Source organism: Geospiza fortis, unplaced genomic scaffold (assembly GCF_000277835.1).
Source record: "Geospiza fortis unplaced genomic scaffold, GeoFor_1.0 scaffold66, whole genome shotgun sequence".
NCBI lineage: Eukaryota > Metazoa > Chordata > Aves > Passeriformes > Thraupidae > Geospiza > Geospiza fortis.
Genome location: NW_005054312.1, coordinates 2770953 through 2794972, shown reverse-complemented (window position 1 = coordinate 2794972; position 24020 = coordinate 2770953). Strand labels below are relative to the sequence as shown.

The 24020-nt window shown below is 45.4% G+C and overlaps 1 protein-coding gene across 4 annotated transcripts; it reads left to right on the top strand.

The window, feature by feature from the left end:
* The first annotated feature begins 18 nt into the window (after positions 1–18).
* ARHGAP1 (Rho GTPase activating protein 1) lies at positions 19–24014 on the top strand. 4 transcript variants are annotated; one of them, XM_031055691.1, is made up of 13 exons: positions 19–62; positions 4560–4743; positions 5529–5621; positions 16072–16159; positions 16401–16532; positions 17030–17116; positions 17713–17811; positions 18507–18614; positions 19827–19903; positions 20289–20366; positions 20915–21043; positions 21194–21297; positions 21701–24014. In XM_031055691.1, the coding sequence occupies exons 2-13, from the start codon at positions 4605–4607 to the stop codon at positions 21878–21880; spliced, it is 1314 nt and encodes a 437-aa protein (XP_030911551.1). In that variant the 5' UTR covers positions 19–62; positions 4560–4604; the 3' UTR covers positions 21881–24014. The 4 variants fall into 4 exon arrangements, with proteins under 4 accessions (XP_030911551.1, XP_030911552.1, XP_030911553.1 ...); XM_031055692.1 differs by lacking the exon at positions 19–62 and adding an exon at positions 331–462; XM_031055693.1 differs by lacking the exon at positions 19–62 and adding an exon at positions 1976–2143.
* Positions 24015–24020: the final 6 nt, after the last annotated feature.

The following is a 24020-nucleotide window of genomic DNA, read 5'->3' as shown; positions in this document are numbered from 1 at the left end:
GGGTCTGGCTGCCATTAATCCCGGTGCCCAGCAGCAGGGGCTGGTACTTGTCCTGCCTTCAGGTAAATGGCGTGTACTAGGGGACCTTTGTTTTAACAGTGTAAATAGTAAGTCCGTGAGTCTCGTAAGCAATCTCGAGGTTCGCTCAGAGGTCTCCCAGGAGATGAGTCGAAGGGAACGGGAAAGAACAGATGTATGGTGGAGGGGGTGAGGAGGAGGAGGAGGGCTGCAGCCCGCGCCGGGCTGTGTGTGCCTCGCTGCCTCCCTCACATGAATGCGGGGTGGGTCCTGCACGGCACTGAGAGCAGCTTCTGTACTTCGTGCAGCAGCTCCGGAGAGGACACTTGGAGAGTTCAGCACTTTTGCCCTCAGACCCTGCAGAGAACCAGTAAGGGGAAGTTGACTCCTCGCTAGAGTGGATTTCCAGCGGGCACGGAGGTGGCCTTCATTAAACGAATTGAGGTGACTGGGGAAGGAAGGCTGCTCAATTAAAAAGCTGTTGGAATAATGAAGGACCAAAGGGCTTCCCTGAGCAATAGTGTGTCTGTCCTGAGTTTACTGGTCATGGTGAGCCCGGACAAGGTCTGGCTCTTGACCTCTACGTTCTTTCATGGTAGTGCCAGGGTAGTGATGCTCTCGGTGGTATCATCAGTCTTGATGTGAGGGAAGACAAGGGGTGGGCTCTGTGGGTGAGTCTCGGTTCTGGACCTCATTCATGCACGTGAGTACCCTGAAGGTCTGCTGCTGAGTAACTGCTCCCTTTTCTTTCAACGTGCTTGTTTTTAACACTGTAGCAAAGTGCAGGGCCCTGATTGATGTGTACAGAAAAAGAGGCATCTGTGCAAATAGGCTGAAACTGGGAGGAGGTGTGGATGGCAGCAGAGCCATAAAAATAATCTCGGAACCAGGACTGTGTTGCATGTGACCATTGCTTGCTCATCTTGCATGGAAGAAGAGGCCACTTTGCTTCTGTAATTCTTTATTGTATGTAGAGCTCCAGGGTGTGGTAATATATGCATGGACATATTTTGAAGTGTAATTCACTTCTGAACTAATAATACATCTGGAAGAAAAACAGGAAAAGGAAACTACCAAGCAAGTGTAGCTTAGTAATAAGTGATAGAAAAGTAGTGAAACTGAAATTGCAGAAAAAAATAGTTTTAATGAACAGCAGCCACCAAGATTTCCTGGATATAATGTGAATGGTTTTCCTTGGGTAAACTCTGGATCTTCTATAAGGAATCTTCAGTTCAGAATTTCTGTGAAAATTGTATTTTAATGGTTTGAGTTCTGTCCTTTAGTGGAGTGTGCTGTTCTCCATCACATCTCTCTTATCTAGGAAAGTTAATTTTTATTACACAGAAGTGTTCAAGTGTAGTGCAGTTGCAGAAAACATACTTAAATACTTGGGAAAAAAGGTAACAGTTGGGTCTTTAGAGCCTGGCAGTAAGCAAATGCTTCTGCTGCCATGTGTGATTCTTTAGGTTTTAAATCTTTGGCTACAATTTTTGTTTTTCAAAATCTAGGTATGTAATTTTTCTTATTATTTGCTATATGGAGTGTACCACTTGCATCTTGTCATGTCATTTATGTAAAACAGGTGCAGTTTTTAAACTGAGTTCAATCTGTTGAAATGCTTTTTTATTGTTAAAAAACATTAAATGTTTTAACAAATACTTTACTCATTTTAACAATTATATCACCATGATACATATGGACTTTCTGTTTAAAGACAGATCCTTAGGGATCATTTTTGAGTACACAGGGAAGCATCTCATGCAGCTGCACTATTGGAAAGTGAAATATATATCCTTATATGAAGATCCTCAATTTGTGTTTTACATGATAACTCCAGTTCTCTCCTTCTCAGAGCCTACTAGTTCCCAAGCATTTAGAAGATTTCATATCCTAAACTGCTGTATGGTTATCTGATGTGAGATCCTGTGCTTTTGCCTTTTGCATGTTGGGAAAGGGCTGGAGAAAAATCTGCAAAATCTTCTGGGGCTCTCTGGGTACTACAGTATGGTTCACAAGAAGGACCTGAAATCTAAGAGGTCTTCTGCTCTGGATCCTGCTTCCATTAACACCATGGAGCAGTAACCTACGGCCAAGGAATGGAGCTGGCTATGAAAACTTCATGAAGGTATCTGGAGAGCCTTGTCTGTTTTTCCAAGGGGTGAGGCCAGAGCACTATCCACTGGGCTCTTTTTGCGGTGTGGATCCTACTAACAACTTCCTTCTTCCACATGGTGCCACACTAAGATAAATTTTATGCCTCAGGGGAAATCCCCCAGTGCTGTCTAATAACCTGCTCTTCTGTCTCTGGACAAGTGCTGCAAGTTGACTGTGAAGCCGAGTGGTGAGTGTAGGGACAAGTGTAGGGACACCTGGTGACTTGCTGGCCCTATGGCAGTACCATCACTGCTCTCTGGGGGGATTTGGATTTGGTCCCCAAGTGTTTCAGGACTCGGCTTTGGGGAAGTGGTTGCTACCGGGCATCCCCAAGAATCTCCCATGAAAGGCATCTCAGTGAATGGCAGCAGTGAAATGTGTGTCCTCTGTCCCCACTAGGGCTGGGAAGTCCCTGAGAGCTGTGAATGCTGAGAGGCTGTCCTGGGGAGCACTGGCTTTTGGGACTGCTGAGCTCCTGTGGGAAATGCTTTAAGCTCGCTGAGTCATAGGAGTCAGTGCCTGCCGTTACCATAGAAATCAGATCAGCTGCTAGGGGTGGGGAGTCCTGGTCCCTGGCTCCACTGCTGCATGGTTCCAGCATAAGCTCAAAGTGCTAGGGAGCCTGATTTCTTGCTCCTTGTCCTGTCGATGTCAGAGGAAGTCAAGCAGCTCTGGCAGGGAGGGTAGGGAAAATAATTTTGCTTGGATCTTTGCATGGCTGCAGTGGTGGGACCCTGTATGTCTGATGTGTTGTCTTGATGACCTGCTGTCTATATTTGTCATGCTCTTTCATATTTTGGTAAACATTGCATTTGATTAGCAATAACTTTCAGTCCTTTTGGAGCACCAGAGAGGTGAAAACTGGTTGTAAACTGGTGAGTAGCAGATAAGGGAGGACAAGAGGTAATTAATAAGCTTGTAATGGTCCAAAAGGAGAAGAAAACCACTGAGTATCCAATTTCCTGTGCTCTCAAAATGCATCCCCAAGCTTGGTGGCAAGTATGGACCAGAGCATGGACGTGACACCTTCCAGAGCTCAGTCTCTCACAGGTTTTGTCCTCTGTGCTCAGTCTGAGTAACTGTTTCATTGTTTTCTCTGGATGAATATACACATTCAACTCTAGGGATGGAAGATGCAAAACATCGTTGCCCCCTCTTCATTCTGCTAAAGGAAATAGCTTTACTGCCAATATACTTTTCACACTAAGGTGTTGTGCCTCCTCAGATCATCTTTGAACCCTTTGCTCTCCTTATAAAGCAAAATAAGCACAAGCATCGCTGTGAAACAGTGCTACAGAGACTCTTATTGATGCAAGGTATCACTTGAATTTTCTACACTTCCTCTTGGCTTGCTGCCTGCTCACCACTGAATTACTGTCCACTAGGTCAGTGTGAGCAGTCCAGATCTATGTAGTTGTCCTTTTCAGTGTTTCCTTGCTTACTTCCAGGAGACTGAATTCAGAGGATAACAGCAACTTCCCAAGGATTGTCCTTAAGAGTTGGTACTCTTAGGAGGTCCTGTATGCTGTGCTAGCTCAGTCCCAGCTTTCGTGTATCTTCTGCTTCAGATGAGAGTGAGAAATATTTGTAAACAGCAGCAAGTGCGCTGAGCTGTCTGTTTCTTGGACACTCTTAATTCTTTGGTCTGCTTATTGCATGCTTGGTGAAAAATACTCATTCAGGCAGTATGGCTTTAAATGAAAGAAGTGATTCCTTGCTGCTAGTTATTATGTAGGAGAAAGGATTTACTGGGTGATGCTGAAAGGAGATGAGGATTGTATGTGTATTGTTCTCCCGGTTTTACTAGCTCCGCCTAAAAAATTCCTGTTTTAAGGAGCTGTACACTTCTCTGTTCAGATCGCAGCACACTGAAGCACGCACTTCAGTGTTGTTGAGAGCTCTGGTTCTCCATTATGGGGAGACGGAGGGGGGTGATTCTTGGGAAAGCTTCCAGCACTGGGCCAACTGTGGAAACAGCCGGGCTTTGTGCCAGCCATTCCGAGGGAGGGGGAGCTCAGAGCCATACAGGGAGTGTATCAGTCAGGGGCTGGTGCAGCCTGTCGCCTTCTGCGGAGTCCTGGTGCTGCTTCTGTTTCAGGAGAGAAAAGCTGTTCTGCCCAGAGCTGTGGTCAAGCAGAGACTCCTTGAGAGGGTTGGTACAGCTCTTGATGGCCTTTGATAGCAATTGGCATGAAAGAATCGGATGTGTTGTACTTCTGGCAAGGAGGAGGAGGAGAAGGAGTTCCTGCTTGTATTAAGGGGGAGGGGACACAATCTCTGGATAAGTAAGGATGAGGGAGTATTGGGGGGAAATCGTTGAGAAGAGGAAGTGTCTCTGTGGGGAGGTAGATTTGTGATCTGTGTGTCTCACCTGACAATCTCTGCAGTCCGTGTTCTAGACACAGCGAAATAAACTGCGGTGTTTGGAGACCATGGCTACAGACCCACTCTCGGAGCTTCAGGATGACCTGAACTTGGATGACACCAACCAGTCCCTCAGCCAGCTCAAACTGGCCTCCATAGATGATAAGAACTGGCCATCAGATGAAGTCCCTGCTTTTCCCGAATCAGGTAAGTATCCTGCTTGTTTGGGATCTGGGTTTTGGCCAAAAAGCAGTTGTTTGTCTTGCAGCATTGTGGTCATATCTACATATACAGAGAGCCCCAGCTCCATTTAAAAGCTTTATAGACACATTATACTTGCACCACACCCAAGTGAATCAGCCTCAGTATTGAACAGCACTAAAAAGTGCAGAGCCAGCTGCTGTAAATATGCTCTTCTGAGTCCTGTGCCTGGCTGTGTTTTGGTGCTGACAGAATAGATATGTTGTAAATCTTTGAGTATGCTCCATTATGGTCTCTTGCAGGAGAGTTTGGCCTTCTGGACTGGAATGGTCTCAAACTTCAATCTGGGAGGTGGGGCTGGAGATCTGAGTTGTTGCTCTGAAATCCTGTGCTGTGAGCTATGAACAGAGAGATCAGGAAAATTAGCTCAAGGATATATAGTATGACCATCCATCAAGGGACTGTGTTAAGATCCTCCTTTCCCTAAAAAGCCATGACCGTGTCCTTGGGTTTTGTCTTTGTGAATATTTGTGACATATTTGAACATTTGTTTGAGAGAGTGTACATTCTGAGGGACACATATGGATCTCATAGGACTGAGAAGACTTCTGAAGTCATTGCTCAGAATTCCATGTCCACTCAGAATTTCAAAAGTGGGTTTTCAAGGTGTATAGTTGCATACATTATTCCCATGTAGAAGTGCCATTTTTTCTTTTACTTCTATCTTTCTGTACTTGCCAATGTGCTCCAGATCCCTTCTTCTGATTGCTTGTTTCTTGTACTTTGTTCAGATGACTCCAAAGGCTCCCCTGAGCCTGTCACTCACCTGCAGTGGGATGATCCCTACTATGATATCGCCAGGCACCACATTGTGGAAGTAGCAGGTAGGAATCTTCCTGTTTTCTCCTTTGATGTCTTTGCAGCTGGGCTGAGGAAGGACTTTTCTAATAGGGCTCTGGGGACATCTGCTGTTTGGCAAGCCCAAGTGGCAATGACAGGTGGCACAGAAAGAGCACCAAACTTCTTGAATGTTTGTGATATGTGTAATTTTCCATTTACTTCAGCTAAACTTGGGTTACTTCTTGGCTCTTGCTGACTTGATTATATTATTGTCAGGACTCTGTTGCTTCTGCTGAATTGTTTTAGATATGGCTCTTTACTACATCCTGGACACAAAAGTGGTTTTTGCTTGATAATGCCACAGAAATTATGTAGTTAAGCAACACAGCTATAAGGTCCTCAGCTGACTGAGTAATCCACAGTAGGTGGCATCACTCATATCTGAATGGCCAGAGCTTGCCATCCTGTCCAGAAATAACATGTACAGAAATCTGAAATAGGGGGAATAGGCATCTTTCCTTGTGTTCCACTGCAAGGAAAGACCTGTTCATTCAGAGTCACAAGTATTTGGATTTTCTTTGTGTTTTCTTGTCCATATTATTTTATTTATGCTAACCCTTGGTGATATACTGCTGGGACCTCCATGAGAAAGAGTTTTGGAGGTATTCTTTAGGTTGCTGTGCTGAGCCTGAGCAAAGGGTAAGGCCAGATTGTCTTGTGTTCCTTGTTTGTTTTTTTTTAAAGAAGCATTTCTACAACTTGTTGTGACTTGATTCATACTTCCTGCTTGACTATAGCCACCTCCTACCCCTCCTGCTGCCACCTCCTACCCCTCCTACTGCCATCTCTCTGTAACTTGCCCCACATGTGAATTGTCAAGGAAGCAGAGGCACAAGCTGGAGTCCTCCTGATTCAGGGTTGTTCTGCAGCAGAGTTTGACCACAACAAAAAGAGTCTCTGGCACTTACTTTGGTAAGAGTTATCTTGATATCATTTTTTTTATGGCAGTTTTCTCAAATGAGCTTTCTTTTTCCTGATCTCTCATGTTCCATCTTTTGTGGAACAAAATCATAATGGCAGACTCAAAATGTTGTTATTGTTTTCCTGCTCAGTTTGACAGACCAGGTGTTTGACATTTGGGCTGTTATGCCTTATAGGTTTGCCAGAATTGTTTTAATTTACAAATGTGTTGCTGAGCTTCTTTTCCATGGGGCTGGAGTTTCAGGACTGCCAGTTACAAAGGTCTGCACCCTGGTCTCTGCTGCTGAAACTGGAAAGGGACAGATGTGTGTGCTCCACCATTTCAGTGGTAATAGCCAGAATATTTGGAATGTGAATGGCGCAGGTAACTGGTATTTGAGGACTCTGGGAAAGGGTGAGTTAAACGATAACAGTTGTTGGCTTTAGGCTAAGCTTCAGACAAAGTGCTTAGCAGAGTTTAGATCAGAGACGTTGATAGGACTGGAATGTCAGCCCAAACCAAGGATATACTTTGTCTGCTGCCTCCTGGGATAAACACCACTCTTTCTGAGGGATTTCTGTTCCAAGATAACATGACTTTTTCTTTGACAAGCTCTCTGAATGGACTATCACTCCAGTGGAGGTGTGTGTCGGTAGCTGTTGGAACGGAGCCATTTGGCCGGTTGACACAGTCTAGGGTAGGAAATGAAGAATTAGCCTGCTTCCTGAAAAGATTCCGGGGTGGGATGATGGCTGACTGGGAGCAGTGCCTGCATTTTGAACTCTTCCCTGTTGTGGTTTAAATTTGTATTCCTGGTGAGCTCTGTGTCCCTGCAGCGTCTCTGTGTAGTGCAGAAACAGCTCAGAGAAGCTTCTGTTCTTGGCTCTTGCTGGCCAGTTTTCACCGGTAGCTGATGTGTCTGAAAGCATGTGATGGTCCCACACATGGCATGTGCTGTGATGCCTTTCTTGGCACTGGGAGAGTTTGGAGCTCAGCTCCAGATAGAGGATTTGCTGCCATGTAGGTTTGAGACTTTCTGGTTTCTCATCTGAAAGGAGAATTTAGGAAGTGGATCGAAGGGGTCTGACTTGTAATCTTGGTTCTGGGGAAGCTGATTATTTTCTTTTTTTGGTCAGTAATTGAGAATTTTAACTGTTCAGAGTATCGGACAAGGTAGTCTTCTCTGGATTGTTGTTGGAGGCAGTCAATCTAGGAAAGTCTGGAAAAATCCCATTAGAGGTAGCCTGGAGAATAACAATCTCACTGGAGGATTAATATGAAACTGTTCAGATGTGGCTCTGCTGACAAATTATGTTTGTCAGCAGCTCCAGGTGCAATGAACACTGGCTATGCTGAGCCTGAAACAAAATCACCCTAGATCTCTTGTAAATACTAGCAAATGGCAGCAGATCAAGGATACTTTTATCCACTCTATTGATTCATTAGCTTTCTGTCCCATGTCCTTCCCTATTCTGCAGTTCAGAGCAGAAAGCTTGTGGTTAACTCTGTTCCTGCCTGCCCTGAAATATGTTCTGGGATGATGATGCTATTTTGAGACAAAAGCAGAAGGTTGGTTCCCATCCTCGGGCTGAACTTCATGATCCCAGTGTTATCCTGTGTGGTCAGAAAAATAATTGCTTCTTGCTGGATGTGTGCATCGTGTTAATAACTTAATAAAAGCCCAGTTTTGATGGCAGAAAGTTAGCACGCTCATTTTCTAGCTGACCTTAATTCAGTCCAAGGCATGCTGGATTTGAAAAGTCTGGCTATCTGACCTAAGAGAGAAAAGTACTGAAAAACTTTTTGCAGAATTTGTTAGGAAAATAAGTTTTTGGGGTTTGTTTTTCACTTAAAAATAGTGCAGTGGTTTCATGGAGACTCTCCTTTGTGACCTATGCTCCTGTCTCTTCTGGGGACTAGGATCTTGTGGGAAGAGGCTGTCCATGGGAAAAGAGCAGGCAAGTCACTGCTGTCCCATGTGGTGGTGTGTTACACAAAGATGACAGCAAAAGGCATCCAGGCCACAGTCCTGAGGGAGTTCTCAGAACTGGAGTATTGTTAGGAATCACAATATTTTGGTTTAAGGAAACATTCTTTTGGTTCTGGGACTCGATGCTTTTCTGAAGGAAGATGTTGGTGTTGTGCTGCTCCTTTCAGACCTGCCTTAAAGTGTGTGTTTATGGAGTGCTTTATGCAGGCTCTGGAGAGGTCTCTGTGTGGTTTTGTTCTTCTTGACTCTGAGTGCCTCTTTTTGTGAGTGCTGTAGCAGTGAAATTCCTCTTTACACGTGGCCTGAAGCTGAAGGAGAGGAGGCTTGATTTCATTGCACAGTCTACTTCTGCAAAGTTTGGGTTTTTTCGTTGCTCATGTCACATAGCATTTGGAGGAAACACAAGCTCCTGGTTGAAGGCTGTTAAGGAACTATCCAATTTTCTGTTATGTTTCAGTTATGTTTCTGTTATGTTTCAGTTATGTTTCTGTTATGTCGAGAGTTTCTGTCTTCTCCTGCCAGTTTTTACATGGCAAAGGTGCTACTTCAGTCTTCTTGGGGGTTGAGGCAGACTAGATGTGACATAGCCTTGGCCTTGAATTTTAGCACAGGCTGAATTGCAAAACTAAGGCAGGTAGTTAATAATAGTTTAAAGGAGGTTTCTGGATATGGCAATTCTTACTGGAAACATGTGGCTGTGTGGGAAGAGCAGAGCTCTTATCAGCTCTGTCAAGGTGTTCCTTCCTCGTTCTGCTGCCCAGTCTGAAATATTGGTCTCTTCTTTGTGATCAGTATGCAAAACTATGGCTATGAGGTTCATCAGCATTCTCATTTTACACAATAACTGCCTTGCTTTCTTTTGGGATAAGAAAACATAAGTTGGCATATGAATTCCTCACTGCCATGGAGGGTAGAAGATGGTGTATCAGTGGTCAGGAAAGTGGCTGTCACTATTTACTCCAGCTATGTAATCCCTGCCCAGTGATTTCAAAACTTTGTTGGAGCTCAAAGCATGTTTCTGCTAGTTTGTGTGGGAAATCTGCTACCTCACACCATTGGTTGTCAATCTGTGGGGCTGCCCTCGCAGAAAGGCTGTGATGCCAATATGTGTAAGACCTGTAACTGAAGTGGGAAAACAAGGTGGAGAGCTATGAGTGTACCTTCTTTTGTGTTACTGGATTGAAGCTGCAATTCCAGCAGTAAATCTATTTTCATTGGTGAATCTGGTACCAAACCTACCCAACAAACATGACTGTAGGTGCCAAAGCTGTAACTGGTGCTGATGATTTGCTGTAGGTGTTGGTGATTGACATGGGGAGGTAAAATCAATCTTGGAGCACCAGTAGCTGTTGTTTCTCTAAGCAGGCAAAGGTAGAAGTGGCAGACAAAACTTGTGTTGAAGATGTGTTGCAGGGTGTCTTTGGTGGCTAATGGACTCAGGAAAGGGTAACAAGGGTCCTTTTCAGGCATGGTACATTGTTACTGGGTCCATCAATACGGACTGCCTGCATTTCTGCTGCTTTTGGATGTAGTTTCCAGCTTTTAACTTTTTTGTTTGTTCATTTGTTTAAGAATATTTTGTATGATAAAAGATTATGAATTTCTTCTATAGAATTGAGTCCATCCAAAGCACGCCCAGCTTGTGCACCATATTTTGATATGCAAGGTCAAGGGAAGGGAGAGTATCTAAGGAATTTTAAGTTTATAAGGAATGGAGAATTTCTTCATAGAGCTCTGCTCTGCAAAGGCTCCTGTCTTGATAGGCCCATGTGGGTCTGTTGAGTATATAGCTGTGAGAGTGATGGAAAGGGGCTAGGTGTGATGATAAATGCCTTCATAAACTATAGGAACTTTTTAAAAATTCTAATTGGCAGTTCAGTTTTTTACTCAGAATCTACTAATCATGAAAAAAAGTTATGGGTGTGGGGTATGTTATTCATATGGTATGATGCCATTCTCTGTACACTTTGGAAGTTGTTCGGAGGACTTCAGAATTAATTGCAATTAACCCTTTTAAAAGTGGCAGTACAGTAAGTACCATTTTGGTGGCAGAGGAAGTGTAACAGTAAGGGCAAGGAATTTGATTATACAGAGTTAGTTGCAAATTCAAAAAAGATATTTGGGAATCAAGGCTTGCTGTTATTGCCTCTAATTGTTAGATAAGCTGCTTTTTGCAGAGGAGCATGGGGGAAAGATGAAATGCAAGGAGGTTGACTCCTCCAAGACAGCAGCTAAATGCATCCCAGTGGCAATCTGGCTAGGCTCTCAGACTTTAACCTCATGATTACTTTCTGGGAAAGGATGCAAAGCTTGGCTTTCTATAACTTTTTTTCTGTTCCTCCAGATCAGGGTGCACTTGATGGGGCCCAACCAGGTAGGTAGATTTTTTGTGGCGCTAACATTTGGTTCTGTAGATCATGGTATTTCTTTAGCATGACCATGGCCTGTAGCTGGACTGTCTCAGGGGAGCCCAAACTTTGCTCAGCCTTAGGCTGCACTGGCAATTTTTCAGGAATCCAAAGGCTGCACAAAATTGTTGTCTGAGGGCTGCACCTTTACCTAAGGCACAGCAGAATCATCTGAGCCAAATTTGGTGTGTAGGCTTTACTTTGGGCACTTCGGGGCTCATGGGTCTCAATGTAAATCATGTTCCTGTCCTGTCATGGTGGTGGCCTGCTTGGACCAGTTCAATTTGAACTCCAGTTCATCCTGTATGTGGTTTGGAAGTTCATTCTAGGATTGCTTCCTATTCTTTCGCATGATCTGCTGCTGCACTCACGTGCTAAGCAGCTGGCACTTAAACTGGATTCTCCATCTGAAAGCAACTGTTATCTATTTCTTCTCCATTTGGCTGCAGAGATGTGTTCTGGTAACTTGTTTGCCCAAAGCTGTGCTTGACTACCCTGGGCTTGCTGAGCATTTGTTAATACTCTCCGGACTTCAGTCCTAAGTCTCAGTAATTTGGCTGCTGGTGCTGTCATGCTTCTCAATGTACATGAAAACTTCTATTGGTGTGAAATTCTTACTGCTAAGACCTTCACACAATTCATGGAAATGCTGATTCTCATTTCCTCATTATGTGGAGTCTTCTTCCCCTTTTTCTATGCTCTCAGACATCCTCCCATACTGCATTCTTTAATCTGACCCTCTAGTATATTTTTGTATCTGTTGAAGCTAAATTCACTTCATAAGGCTTTCTGATTCTGGCAGTGTTTGGATATTGGGAATATCAAGGTGGATGAAATCATGTATTAAAGTACTTCTGCTTTGAACTCCTTACCTTCTTTTCCTTCAGGGCTAAATCCACTCGGGAATTCAGTAGGCAGCTAAAATCTACTATGCTTAAATATTTCCCAGCTGTGCCATAAGCTTAGCACAGCTAATTGAAATGAAATTACATTTGACAGGTGTTCTACTCACAGTGGCTCTGATTAAACATGCTAAGCTTTGTGAAACTTATGTAGTAATATTCCAGTATTCTGTAGTGGTGCTCTTTCCTTGGCCCTCAACTCTGTTAACTTTGCTGTTTTAGCTTTTGGTGGCAAGTTCTATCCATCTGCATTGTCCAAGTATCAAAGTATTAGGATGTTCCCATATGAATCTTTCAACAAAATGGGCGCCTAACTGAGGCGACCTGGTGAAGGTAGGAATGAGCAGTCTCTAGACTGCAGCTAGGCTGCCTCAAATCATGACATAAATGCTAAAGGATATATTTCAGGATATGTAATGGATATATTTCTATTTACCTAGAAATAGTAAATAACAGGATTTGCATGCCAAGGATGTATTTTCCATGTGCAGATTTGTGTCTTTTCTGGCTGTGCAGATTCATTTAATGCCCGGTCTTAGGACATTATTGCCATCTTGATGTAAATTTCTGCTGTGATACATTTGTATTGCTGCAGGTTTTAATCTGAAACATTTGCCTCAGTATTTTAATTTTAGTCCTTTTAGAAGTTTGGCCTTGCACTCATGACTTGGACACACAGCAGTGATTTTCCTTGCCCCTATCTTAGAAGTGCCCTGGAAATGCTGCTTTTTGAGTGAGAAGAAAAATGCAGTTCAGGCCTTAAAAGTGCCATAAAAATATTCAGGAGTTTATGTCAATCAGTGCTACAACTTCATATCTCTTTAGATGAGCAGCTGTCTTGTCTGGCTTTAGATATTGGCTACTGTCTTGCTCTTGGTTGTTAAAAGCAAAATAATCTGAATCGTATCCTTCAGAGAGGTAGTTTAATTCCAGTGTACTTGAAAATATTTTTTAAGTTGTGGTGCTCTTGAAGTACTGATGGTATATAATTAGTTATTGGTTTGTTGTTTAACTATTGAGCAGTCCTCATCTGGAAGAGGTAGGAGGCAGCCTGAGAAGCCAAGTGATTACTTCATAGTCTGTAGTTGTGTTCAGTGGAAACTTCAGCTATTTGCAATTGCAAACAAGGGGTGAAAACCTAGATACATAAGATTAATACTGCAAACAGGAAAGCAAATAGTGCAAGGGATGGAGCATCTGGGAAAGATCAAACCTGATAAGAATCTGTTCTGTAGGAGGCAGAGGGGCCACCTGAAGGTAGTTTCCTCCAACAGGAATGCATGGAATGGGCTTTAGGTTCTTGTTTATAAATAGGAGCAACTGATTGTTCAGCTTTGATGCTGAATTTTTGATTTTGTCATGTCTGGAGCAAGGAGACTGATCAGATATATGTCAGGTAGAAACAAGATTGGTGGTTGATTGTTTTGAAAATTTCTGTGTTGACAGGCTGAGCTCAGTGTGATGAAACTGGAGCAAAACCCAGAACTCAGAAAAGGGCATGCTGGTTCTTTTGTAGGTCTCATGCATAAATTCATTCTGATTTGGAAGGCAAAACAGGCCACTCCTTTTTCAGTCATCCAGGGCACTGTAGATTATCTTTTGATGTACTTGGTCCTGGAAATTATCCAGGGGATACATGCCGTCTTCCCTTTGGAAGAATCATGGATTGTCTGTTTATTCTTTACCAGCGATCCCAGACTATGTAAGGAACAAGACTGTAGACTTTGCATAGGCCTCGCTGTAGGCTTTTATATCATTTCAGAGAAAGCTATTTAAGGTATGTTGTTCTGGAATTGTGACTTGTCAGGTCTTATAATCAGTGCCCAGAAGCTTGAGCTGAGTGTATGGCCACCCACAGCATGGCACGAACATGGTACTGTACCGCACACCACAGAAGCCTGCCTTGATTAAACTAGAAGTCTGCATCTGGCCCTCAGACCATCCACTCTGGTGGGAAATGCAGCCTCAGTTAACTGAAGATATCATCTGTTCTGAATTTAGCATAGAGCTACATATGATCTGCAAAGATCTGTTGTTTTTCTGACCATTCTCTTTCATGACTATAAAACTCTACAGATTCTCAAATGCTGCATCCTCTTGGTGCTTTATACAGGCCTTTGTCCTTCAGATAGAGACATATGAGTAGCTCAAGACCAGTGGGAAGGGTCACAATATGCCATGTTCCTTGCCCAGGACTTTGTAACCTGCACTTAGTCTTTTAGACGACTAAATTACATTAGACCTGGCCCTAAAGCTCAGAGCGAGCTACCAAGAAACTCTGGGGTAGGCAGAGAGTGGGCTACCATGGGATATGCGGTGTGATGTTGGTCTTGTGGCCTGGCTGTGACTGTACCCAGTTGTTCCAGATGAGCCTTGCATCACTCTCCTAGTCCTGCATTCCAGGTCGTGCATCCTCCCCACTGCCCCGTATCTCCGCATGTGTATGTCAGTGTGATGGCCTGTGCCGCCCCTTTCCTGGCCCATACCTAGTGCTGCCGCAGTGTCCTTAGCTTTGGTACAATTTCTGCCTTGTGTGCATCACTAAGTTCTGTGTTGTCTGGTGACTTGAAAATGGGACTTGCAAAGTGAAAATAAAAATGAACAAAGTAGCAAGAGAATCTGCTCTGGCAAGATGGGGGCAAAAGGGGGCCGGTGGCATCTTAATGTCATGGCTGGTGTGTATGAATTCTCTGGCTGCCATTTGCAGCACCAAGTGGTCCTCTGGTACTAACAGGCAGTGTTCCCAGAAATATCAGGTTTGGTGTTCCGAGACCCCAGTTGCTGCACGGCAAGTGTAGCCAAGTGACAGTTGAGAGCCAGAGCCTGTGCAAAGCTGAGAAAATGGCTGCATGAATATTGTAAATCCATGCTGGGAAAAGGATATATTTCAAGAGGAATGATGTATTGCGGGTCAGTCCTGCATAAGTAGTGATCCTTGCTGCTTTTCTGTGCTGTGGTCTGTGTGAGATGCTTTACCATATGGGAGTAAGGAGGGTATTGTTGAGTATAGCCTCAACAGCCCCATTCACTGTTGCACTCTCTGCTTGACAAGAAAACACAGGTTTTAGAGCAGAGTGAGTAGCGAAAAAAGTAGGAAGACTTATACTCTTAATGCTAAAGGAACCATTTCATCTCCACTGCTGCAAAAAAGAAGTCATCTTTGTGGAAATGGATTGGGTGTTGTGTCTGGGAGAGAATCAGACTTTCCCTCAAACTCTGTATGTCTGCAGGATTTGTGACTGGGTTCTCACTTATGCAAATCTCTCTATTCCCCAGCATGTCTGCTAAGCTTGGCCATGCGTGTCTGCTTGGGCTTTGTTCATGGGGCTGAGATCTCTGCTGGCAGAAGTCCACTGATGGTTGAAGACTTGCTTTGGGGAAAACGTGGCTTGTTGTCTCTGAAGCCTCAAGTGGTGCCTGGGAGTGTCCTCCATGACATGACGGTGCTTTATGGGTTATTTGGCTCCAGTGTGATTGGGACTGTTTTCTGCATGGCTTTTACAAAGAATGCTTTGTCATGCTGCACTTTGCAGCTCCTTCTGTCTCAGGCTGGAAAAATCTCTCTGTGGATGGAAAATCCAAGAAGTGGTGAAGAGCTTATTCTACAATCCTTCTGGAGAATCCAGCAGCCCTGCTTGGCCCATCTGTAGAAGAGACTTTCCTTTGGAAAGATGAGAAATTATCTGGAACTCATCCAGAAGAGTTCTTATCTGGAACTGCTCTTTTTCTAGGTGCTTTTTCTAGGTGCTCTTTTTCACTAATCTCCAGGTGAAGCAAAAAACAGATGCACCAGACTATTAGAAGTTAGTCTGGGACTGTGTGCAGGGTGGAAGGAGTTATTGTGCCAGTGAAGGGCAGTTTTCCCTGTGCCTCCCTGGACATGTGTGCATCAGGAGCAATGCCCAGGCACAGCTTTGCAGGATTAATGCTCTGAGCACTGCTCTGTACTTGCCTCCATCCCTATGTGCCCAGAGGCATTCTGGTTTCCGGTTCTTCATCTCCTTTCAGGGCTGGAGCAGTGAATCTGTTCTTGATTCTCATTGTTGACTTGCCAGGTCCTTGGTGTTCAGGTTTCTGCTTCCACACTAGGCCCATGATAACTGCTGAAAATCAGATTTAGCTTTGCTGGCAGCTGTGCCTTGTTATGGTGGTTTCTCATTCTTTCTTTACCCCTTGCTGCCAATACCACAATGAAGTCCTTACCTCCCTGTATCTCTGGCATTTTATCTACAGGTGATGACAAATATGGAAGAAAAGTAATTTTGTTCAGTGCTTGCCGGATGCCCCCAAGTCATCAACTAGATCACGTGAAACTCCTGGGGTAAGTAGAATCTTAGTAGGCTGCTGTTAATTTCTTAAATCTGACCTAATTCTCAGCTGCTGGATTCCTGGGGACAGATCCACCTGCAGTAGCTTCTTTAGCTGGACATGTCCTCCCAAGTGTTTACCTCCATTGCTGGAGTTGCAAATCCTCTGTTATGGCACACAAAAAGAGTCCCAAAGGGAGGAATAGGCTCTCTGTAGCAGAGCGCAAAATGAGTTTATTAGTTCTTTCTTCTCAGGTACCTGAAATTCACACTGGACCAGTATGTGGAGAGTGACTACACTCTGGTGTACCTGCACCATGGCCTGACCAGTGAGAACAAGCCATCCCTGAGCTGGTTGCGGGATGCCTACAGGGAATTTGATCGCAAGTGAGTAAAGCTCTGCAGCAAGCAAGGATGTCCTGTGCTGTTCTCTAGCCTAACACAGAGGATCTTCCCCAGCCCCGCTGTGTAGCTTGGTGATCATAATTTACTGTCACTTATTCCTCTGCTTAAGGAGGTGGATTGTTGTTTAATACAGACTGAAACATAGATTAAACAGCTCCTTCTGTAGTTACATGCTTTAAGCCAGCAGGCAAGCAGCAAACCCAGGACCTGGTGCAAGTGTGTCAGCCCCACGGTATAATTGCAGCCTGGGAAGGCTGCTCACTGATTTTAGATGAAAATTGGAATACAGGGTAGCATGCCCTTAGGCTGCTGAGTGGCCTGACACAGCTACAGAGCATGGGAGAGCAGAGGCCATGGGTGCTGGGATGTGATGAGGCTCAGTGCAAAAGACATGAAGCAACCAGGGTGCCTTAAGCTTGTGGAAAGGTTGGTTCGTCTGCTTAAAGTGCAGCTTGTCATTTTTGGGCTTCTCTTGACAGATACAAGAAGAACATCAAAGCCTTGTATATCGTGCACCCAACCATGTTCATCAAGACCCTGCTGATACTCTTCAAGCCTCTGATCAGGTACGAAGGAAACACTGTTGGAGGCTCACCTGCATATTCACATTGCAGGGGAACAATGGGGCCTTCTCAGAGGGGCACAAGCTAAGCCCAGGCTGCCAAGCCTATCCTGGAGTCTCTCACCTTTTTCTGTCTCCTCCCGCTTCTGAGCTCAGAAATACTCAGAGATACCTCTTTAGGAACCTACAGAGTTTGCAGCTCTGTGCTACTCCTTTTCTCTCCAGCCAGGTAGAAGTAAAAAGTTGCAGGCTCTGTAACTCAAATATTTAATTTATTGTGATACTGAAATAATAACTCCATGAAATAATTGGGAGTAAAATCTTCTCAAGCTTACTGCTGAACAAAGGAAGGAGAAATCCACCATTTGAGGGAGCCTGCTGCTGCTAGGGCTTCTAATGTATCTTGGAAAGTCTTTGCATCTCCTGGTGAAATAGATGGAGTGGGAGAGCAATGTGGGTGACATCTCTGCTGCTCAGCCACACCTACCGTTTGCCCCACTGATGTTTCTTGCAGCCCTCTGCACTCCTTTTCTGTAAGAAGTCAGTTCTGTTACTGGATTTCCCAATTCCTCACATATCTACCTTTCTCTTGTTTTTCAGCTTTAAATTCGGACGAAAGATTTTTTATGTGAATTACCTTAGTGAGCTGGAGGAGTATGTGAAGCTGGAGCAGTTGGGGATCCCAAGCCAAGTGCTGAAGTGAGAATACTGTCTGTCTCCCCCCCTGCTTAGGGTTCTGTGAGAGGGGACCTTTTGGGCAAGGGAAGGAAGAGATTGTTCTACTCAGGTTTTTCAGGGTGTGCTGACAAGTTGCCTTCAAGACTGGTTTCTCTCTATAGTCCTTCCTGTGTATCCTTGGCCCCAGTCCCCAGTTCTGTCTTTGAGTTAAAAATCCTCCCGCAATGAGGCACCAATCCTGCATCTCCCACTCACCCTCTGGGGACTTCCTGCAAGATACTGACCTTAACACTGACCTGGAGCTCATGGTGTGCATCTGCTGTGGTCTGGGCACCTGCTTTGCTCATTCTGCGCTGCTCAGCTTGTCTTTGGGCCTTCCCAAAGTTCCCATAATCTCAGTCCTACCAGATTGCTTCCCTGTCCCACACCCACATATGCATCTGTCTCATCACAAGCAATGCTGTCCTGGCCTCCTGCCCACGCTGTTACTCAGCTACTCCACCTCTTGATTACAGATAGATACTCCTTTTCTCCCTGCCTTTTTTTTTTTTTGGCAACGAGATGTTTGTTCTTGTGCTCCAGAGCTGCCTGTGATGGTTTTGCATAGGTGTAATTGACCATACCAGTCTGGTGTTGCTACCAGTGGGTGTGTAGTGCTGGGTTCACGCACTTTTGGGAGGTGGAGTGCCTTTTCACTAGTCTGTGTTTTGCTGCAGGTATGATGAATACCTGAGATCCCTGCAGAAACCTTTGCAAGTTCCCCAGAAGCCAACACCCCCACGCCCACCGCTGCCAAACCAGCAGTTTGGAGTCTCCCTACAGCAGTGAGTATTTCTGGACTGTGTTGCTTTTGCCCTGACTTGCTTGGCATGAGGTCACTGTATTTATTATTGAACAACAGCAGAAAATGGCTGCGAAATTTCTTGCAGTTCAGACTTCCTACGAAACTTTAATCGTTTTCCTGAGGAACTCTGTGCTCATGTCCAGATCCTGACTAACTCAGTTCAGTTCTACCCTCTTGATCCCTGGGTTAGATTATTTTTGCAACTTAGGGTCACTAAGGGAGGAGCAAAATAAGAGCCATGGGGACAGCTTTACGGCACTGGAAACTTTCTTTTAAGCAGAAGATGTCTGTAGGAGGCTGACAGGGTTCTGTTTAGGACTATGCTGCTTTGAGCAGCACTGCAGATTTGTTTCCTAGTTGTTTTTGAAATCATAAATTCTATTTTAAAAGGACTTCTATTCAGCCTTGTAGTGAATCCCACTCCCCATTCCTGCACAGTGACAAAGGGCAAACACAGACACTGGCAAGGGCTGATGATACTGAGTAAGAGTTGAAGGTATTTTTAACTGAGTGTGGTTTTGCCTCCCTGGGGAATGAGGAGGAGCCAGTACTGTGTAGCTAGACACATCCTCTGAGGCAATCTGGGAACACATTCCCCAGCTTCAGTGCAACATTTCCAGATGGTGTTTGCCATGGTGCTGTGCTGCCTGAGCTTGTTAGCAGCCTGGGAGGGGTCAACAGCTCCCAGCTATTGAGTGATCTGGACAATCAAATGTGAGGGTGGCAGGGAGCACCTTGGTGTCATGAGGTTTTCCCTGACGGCCATTTTGTTGATAAATCATCTGTCACAGGAATGTGGTGGCCAAATTTTTTTTTTCTCGTGTGTCAGCTTCTTTCTGCCCTTGCTCCTATGGGGAAGGAAAAAGGAAGTTTAACCCTTTTCACCTGATTCATAACTAGCATCCTTGCCTTCTGGGATACCCTTTGCTCTGTCATATACAGGTTGAGATTTTTACAGAGGATGGAAAAACGTTCCTGTGGTCTAGTAATGAGCTCATAGTTGCTCCAGTGAATGATGTAACATGATGGGTGAAGAGGATAGAAGGCTGGGATAATGGCTGAACCAGGGATGGGGATAGCGAGATCATATGTAGTACAGCTTGTGTGGATAAATTCAAGAGTTGGAGGCTGCATGTAAGGCAGGACCAGTCCTGTGTACCAGTTGTGTGTAACCTGTTGTTTCTTGGTGCAGTCTCAGGGAGAAGAACCCTGATCAGTCTCCAGTTCCTCTGGTGGTCAGAGACACCATTGCTCACTTGCGGGAGCATGGTAAGTGTTTGGGGAAGCTGCAGTCCCATATCACTGACCTCTGTTCTGTCCAAGCTCCCATCAAGACTGTGGTAAGATAAAGAACAGCAGTCTAGAATAGGGTGTAAAGCCTGAACTAGGTGAGTTAGCTTCAAGTGAGATTGTGGAGGGTTTAGGAGGCCTCCTTCTTTCAGGAGTCCATGTCCTACTTGTGTAAAAGTAGCCAAATGCCCCTGGTATCCTTTGTCAGATAGTGGAAGGAGAAAGAATTGTTGTACTCTAAAAAGGGACTTGTTGATATCTGTCTGAATGCCCCACAGCGTGGATTTATAATTACAAAGGCTGGCATTTTTAGAGACTCTCACATGGCTGATTTTTTTCTTCTCCATCTGCTGTCACTTCACAGCTCTTAATACAGAGGGGATTTTCCGGAGATCAGCAAATACACAGGTTGTCAGAGAGGTCCAGCAAAAATACAATATGGGTAAGTGCCCAAACACATCACAGACCCTCTCATTCCCTAATTACTACTGTGCAACTGCAACTGTGTAGGAACTAGTCCATCATGGATCCTCTCCTTCTTTGATAGGTCTGTAGGTGAGGCCTCATCTTGGGGTATGACCTGAATTGCAAGGGAGAAGTATCTGGTACTTCTGCTGCATGGAAAGCATATTCCTTCCCACTCGTATTCCCTTAACTATTCTTTTTTTTTCCTGAAAGTTTCCCTGTTTCTTGGGATGAGATACACCATCTTACTCTGGTTATACTGAAGGGACTTAAGATGACCAGGATGAAACTTAGTCATGTTTGATTTGATGACTTCTAAAGATGTAGTGCTGGATTCAGCACTGCTTTGTATATGATTTTGGGACATATTTTTCCACTTTCCTAGAAGATGTGGTACTTTGGGATTCTGTGTTTTTTAAAATACCTCTTCCTTAGTTTCGGGCTCTGACCATCATGTCCTGTCCTTTGTCTGGAGGAGGTGCTGCTTTGCCCAGTGAGCACTGAGTCTCTGCTCTACTTTCTCAGGTGTGCCTGTAGATTTCCAGGAGTATGAAGATGTCCACCTCCCTGCTGTGATTCTCAAGACCTTCTTGAGGGAGCTACCTGAGCCCCTCCTTACTTTTGGCCTCTACAGCCATGTTGTCAGCTTCCAGAGTGAGTTGTAGCAAGTGCTACTCCCTGAATGTTTCACTGGCTAAGGGCAAAGATGTCTTAGTGGAGACATGCATGGGATAACTTGTGACTGCCAGCAGGGCCTTCATCAGGACGGGTGCTGAGGATTGTCCTCTCTCTCTTGATTTTTAGGTGTGGAGGAGGTGAAACGTGTGGACGTTGTTCGCAAAACGCTCCAGGATTTGCCAGAAGAAAACTACCAAGTGCTCCGTTTACTGACAGCCTTTCTGGTGCAGGTGAGTACTAGCCTAAGCATTTGCTTGTCATAGCACCGAGAGGCGCAGGCAGCCTAAAGGTGCAGGCATACAGCCTGTGTGGTCTATACCAGGGAGGCTGGAAGTTCCCCAGGGTGGAGGTAGAACTACAAAGTAGCCGAGTAGAAGAGGGGTCTCAGATCTGCTTTGCAGTACTTCCTGCTGCCAAGAAAGCCACTGCAAGGCCATTCAAGCAAGAGGGAAGATCACGAGTGGTGATCTGGACTTGTAGAGATATTATCTGCCAGTACTCTTGATCCTGTTGTTATGATATGGACTGGTCAGCTTTTCTCCTCTTATTTTCTTTGTCTCTGGCTTTGGGGAGGGGAGGCAGCTACTGTGCTATTCTGTAGGATTCACAGTCATCTCTTTCCTTCCCACATAGGTCTCTGCTCACAGCGACAGAAACAAGATGACAAACACCAACCTGGCAGTTGTGTTTGGCCCAAATCTGCTCTGGGCCAAAGATGTGGCCATCACTCTAAAAGCCATCAATCCCATCAATACCTTTACCAAATTCCTGTTGGACCACCAGAAGGAGCTGTTTGAGGCTGCAGAGGCCTGAATCCAGGCCAGCCCACACCTGCACACTGTGCCCACCTTCCCCTTCTTTGTCTTGGAGCTGTGACCAAGCTGTCTCCAGTACAAAGGGACCATTGATCTGGGTGATGAGCAGAATGAGGGCTGTGGAGATGATGGTGAAAGTGTGCAAGTAAGTGAGCAGGAGACCTGCAGCTGTGGATGGGCAGGGGAGCTGGTCTCCCAGCTGCTGAGACTGGAGTCCTAACCCACCTGCGCAGCTCCTCCAAGGCTCATCACCAGTCTTCTGCCCTATCAGATGACCTGCCTTCCTTTCCTCCTTCCCTTATGTGCAGTTTTTCTGCTCTCCTGGTCCCTTCCTCAGCACAGATCTTTTTGTTCAAGCTCCCAATAGCCCCAGCTCCCACCTCCTTGCCTCAGCTGGGCTGTTTGGGCCAAGGTAGGGTTGCTGGGTTTTGTGATGGAGACATTCTTACTGTGAGTGCCATTTCTCAGCACTGAGCATGCATCCTGCCTTTCCCCAGGGGCACCTAAAGCAGGGAAGGGAGCAGCAGCCCTTGTGCTTCAGGTAGCAGCATGTCCTGCACTTGCAACCACCACTCTGGACCCCCTGCTTTTGGCAGACAGGCTCATGGCAATGGGCTGTGTTAGTTGTCAGACTCCAAAACAATGAAGGTGAGTTTAGCCGAAGCCCAGTCCCTCTGGTGTCACCCACTCCAGGTACTATTCAGTGTTTGCTGGACTGTAGTGTGTGACTTGCCTCCCGTAGTTATCTAGCTCAGGTGTGTTTGTCCCTCCAGCAGCACTTCCAGCCTGGCTGGGAAGGTTCATGCTAGGCTTGGCTGTGCATGCAGGCCAGCTCTGACCCTTTGACTGCTGGTGAGCCTGAATGGCAGGAGCAAGTGCCCTGGTGGCACTGAGCTGCTGAACACCATGAAGATCACCATCTGTCCTGGCAGCAGCACAAGGCCTCCTCTTCTGGCACACGTATCTGTGCTGACTGGCACAGACTGCCTTGACTAGTTAGTTGTCTTTTTGAGCATAACTTTCCCCAGCACAGTGTAACAGAGAGCATGGCCTTGAGGGAAGGTCTGGGGACTGGGGCTAATCCTCACCATGGAGTGCAACAGGCCTGGATTACAAATTTCTGACCAGGTGCTGAGCACTCGTGCCAAAGCTGTGAGGGAGCAGCTATTCCATGCCAAGGGCCTTGGCCATGTCTCCTCCTGGGTTCATACCTTCCACCCTGCCATCTGGTCAGATGCATCCTGTATGCCCTGGGCACAGCTGGAGAGGTCATGTTCTCTGCAAGGCAGGCTCAGAGTGGGGTGGTCCTGGCACCTCCCTGGAGCAGCTGCGATACTGTCACAGCATCTCTGTTGGGTTTGGGTTGCCTCATTCCCATTACCGGAGCTGAAAGTGATCCTTCTCCTCATCCTGGGCCTGTCAGGGTTAAAGGAGGGAGCTTCTAGCCTTACTTCAGTGGTGTGATTTATCTTCCTATCGTGTGCCTGGGCCAGACCTCCTGCTGCATCTGGCCTCAAGGACAAATCTTTTGGACCAAGCAGAACTTTTTTTAAAGCTACTGGATGCTAAAGAGAATTTGGTTTTTCATAATATTTTAGCCTGCCTTTAAACACTGACCAGGGGTCGGTGCCCCTGGTGTAGTCAGAGTAAGTGGCATCTGCTGCAGGATTTAAGGAGATTGCTCTTTTTGCTGAACTCTGGAATGGGGATGGGTGCAAACGTAGGCAGCTCTGCAAGGCAGCGCAGGTCCAGCCAGCTGCCTTGGAGGAGGCACACCAACGTGTGGGTGGGAACAGTGAACAAGTAAGTGAACATTACTAAGACTGGAGCAAGAGAGGTTCTAAGACAGGACTGGATCTGATCCTTTCTAGATACTGGGAGACTTTGCCCTGTGGAGGTTACCAGGCTGCTGACTTCTTCAAGTCTCCCTCTTCCAAGAGTACGAGCCTTCCCTGTTTGGCCAGAATATGAATTGTTTCATCCTGAACAATTCACAGCAGTAACTAAGTAAATGTTTTGGAGGGAGAGATAATTTACTCCTAATTAATTTGTGGTCTCTTCTAGAGTGAGAAAGCAGGGCGTAATCTGGGGTGGACTAGTGTGGAGAGAGGTGTACTTCCCCCAGTGTTTAAGGGGCA

Bases quoted from the DNA above. Each gene is read 5' to 3' on its own strand.
- ARHGAP1 (XM_031055691.1), top strand. From the start codon at position 4,605: ATGGCTACAGACCCACTCTCGGAGCTTCAGGATGACCTGAACTTGGAT. The intron at 4,744-5,528 runs GTAAGTATCCTG...TACTTTGTTCAG, and splicing joins CCCTGCTTTTCCCGAATCAG to ATGACTCCAAAGGCTCCCCT. The intron at 17,812-18,506 runs GTGAGAATACTG...GTTTTGCTGCAG, and splicing joins ATCCCAAGCCAAGTGCTGAA to GTATGATGAATACCTGAGAT.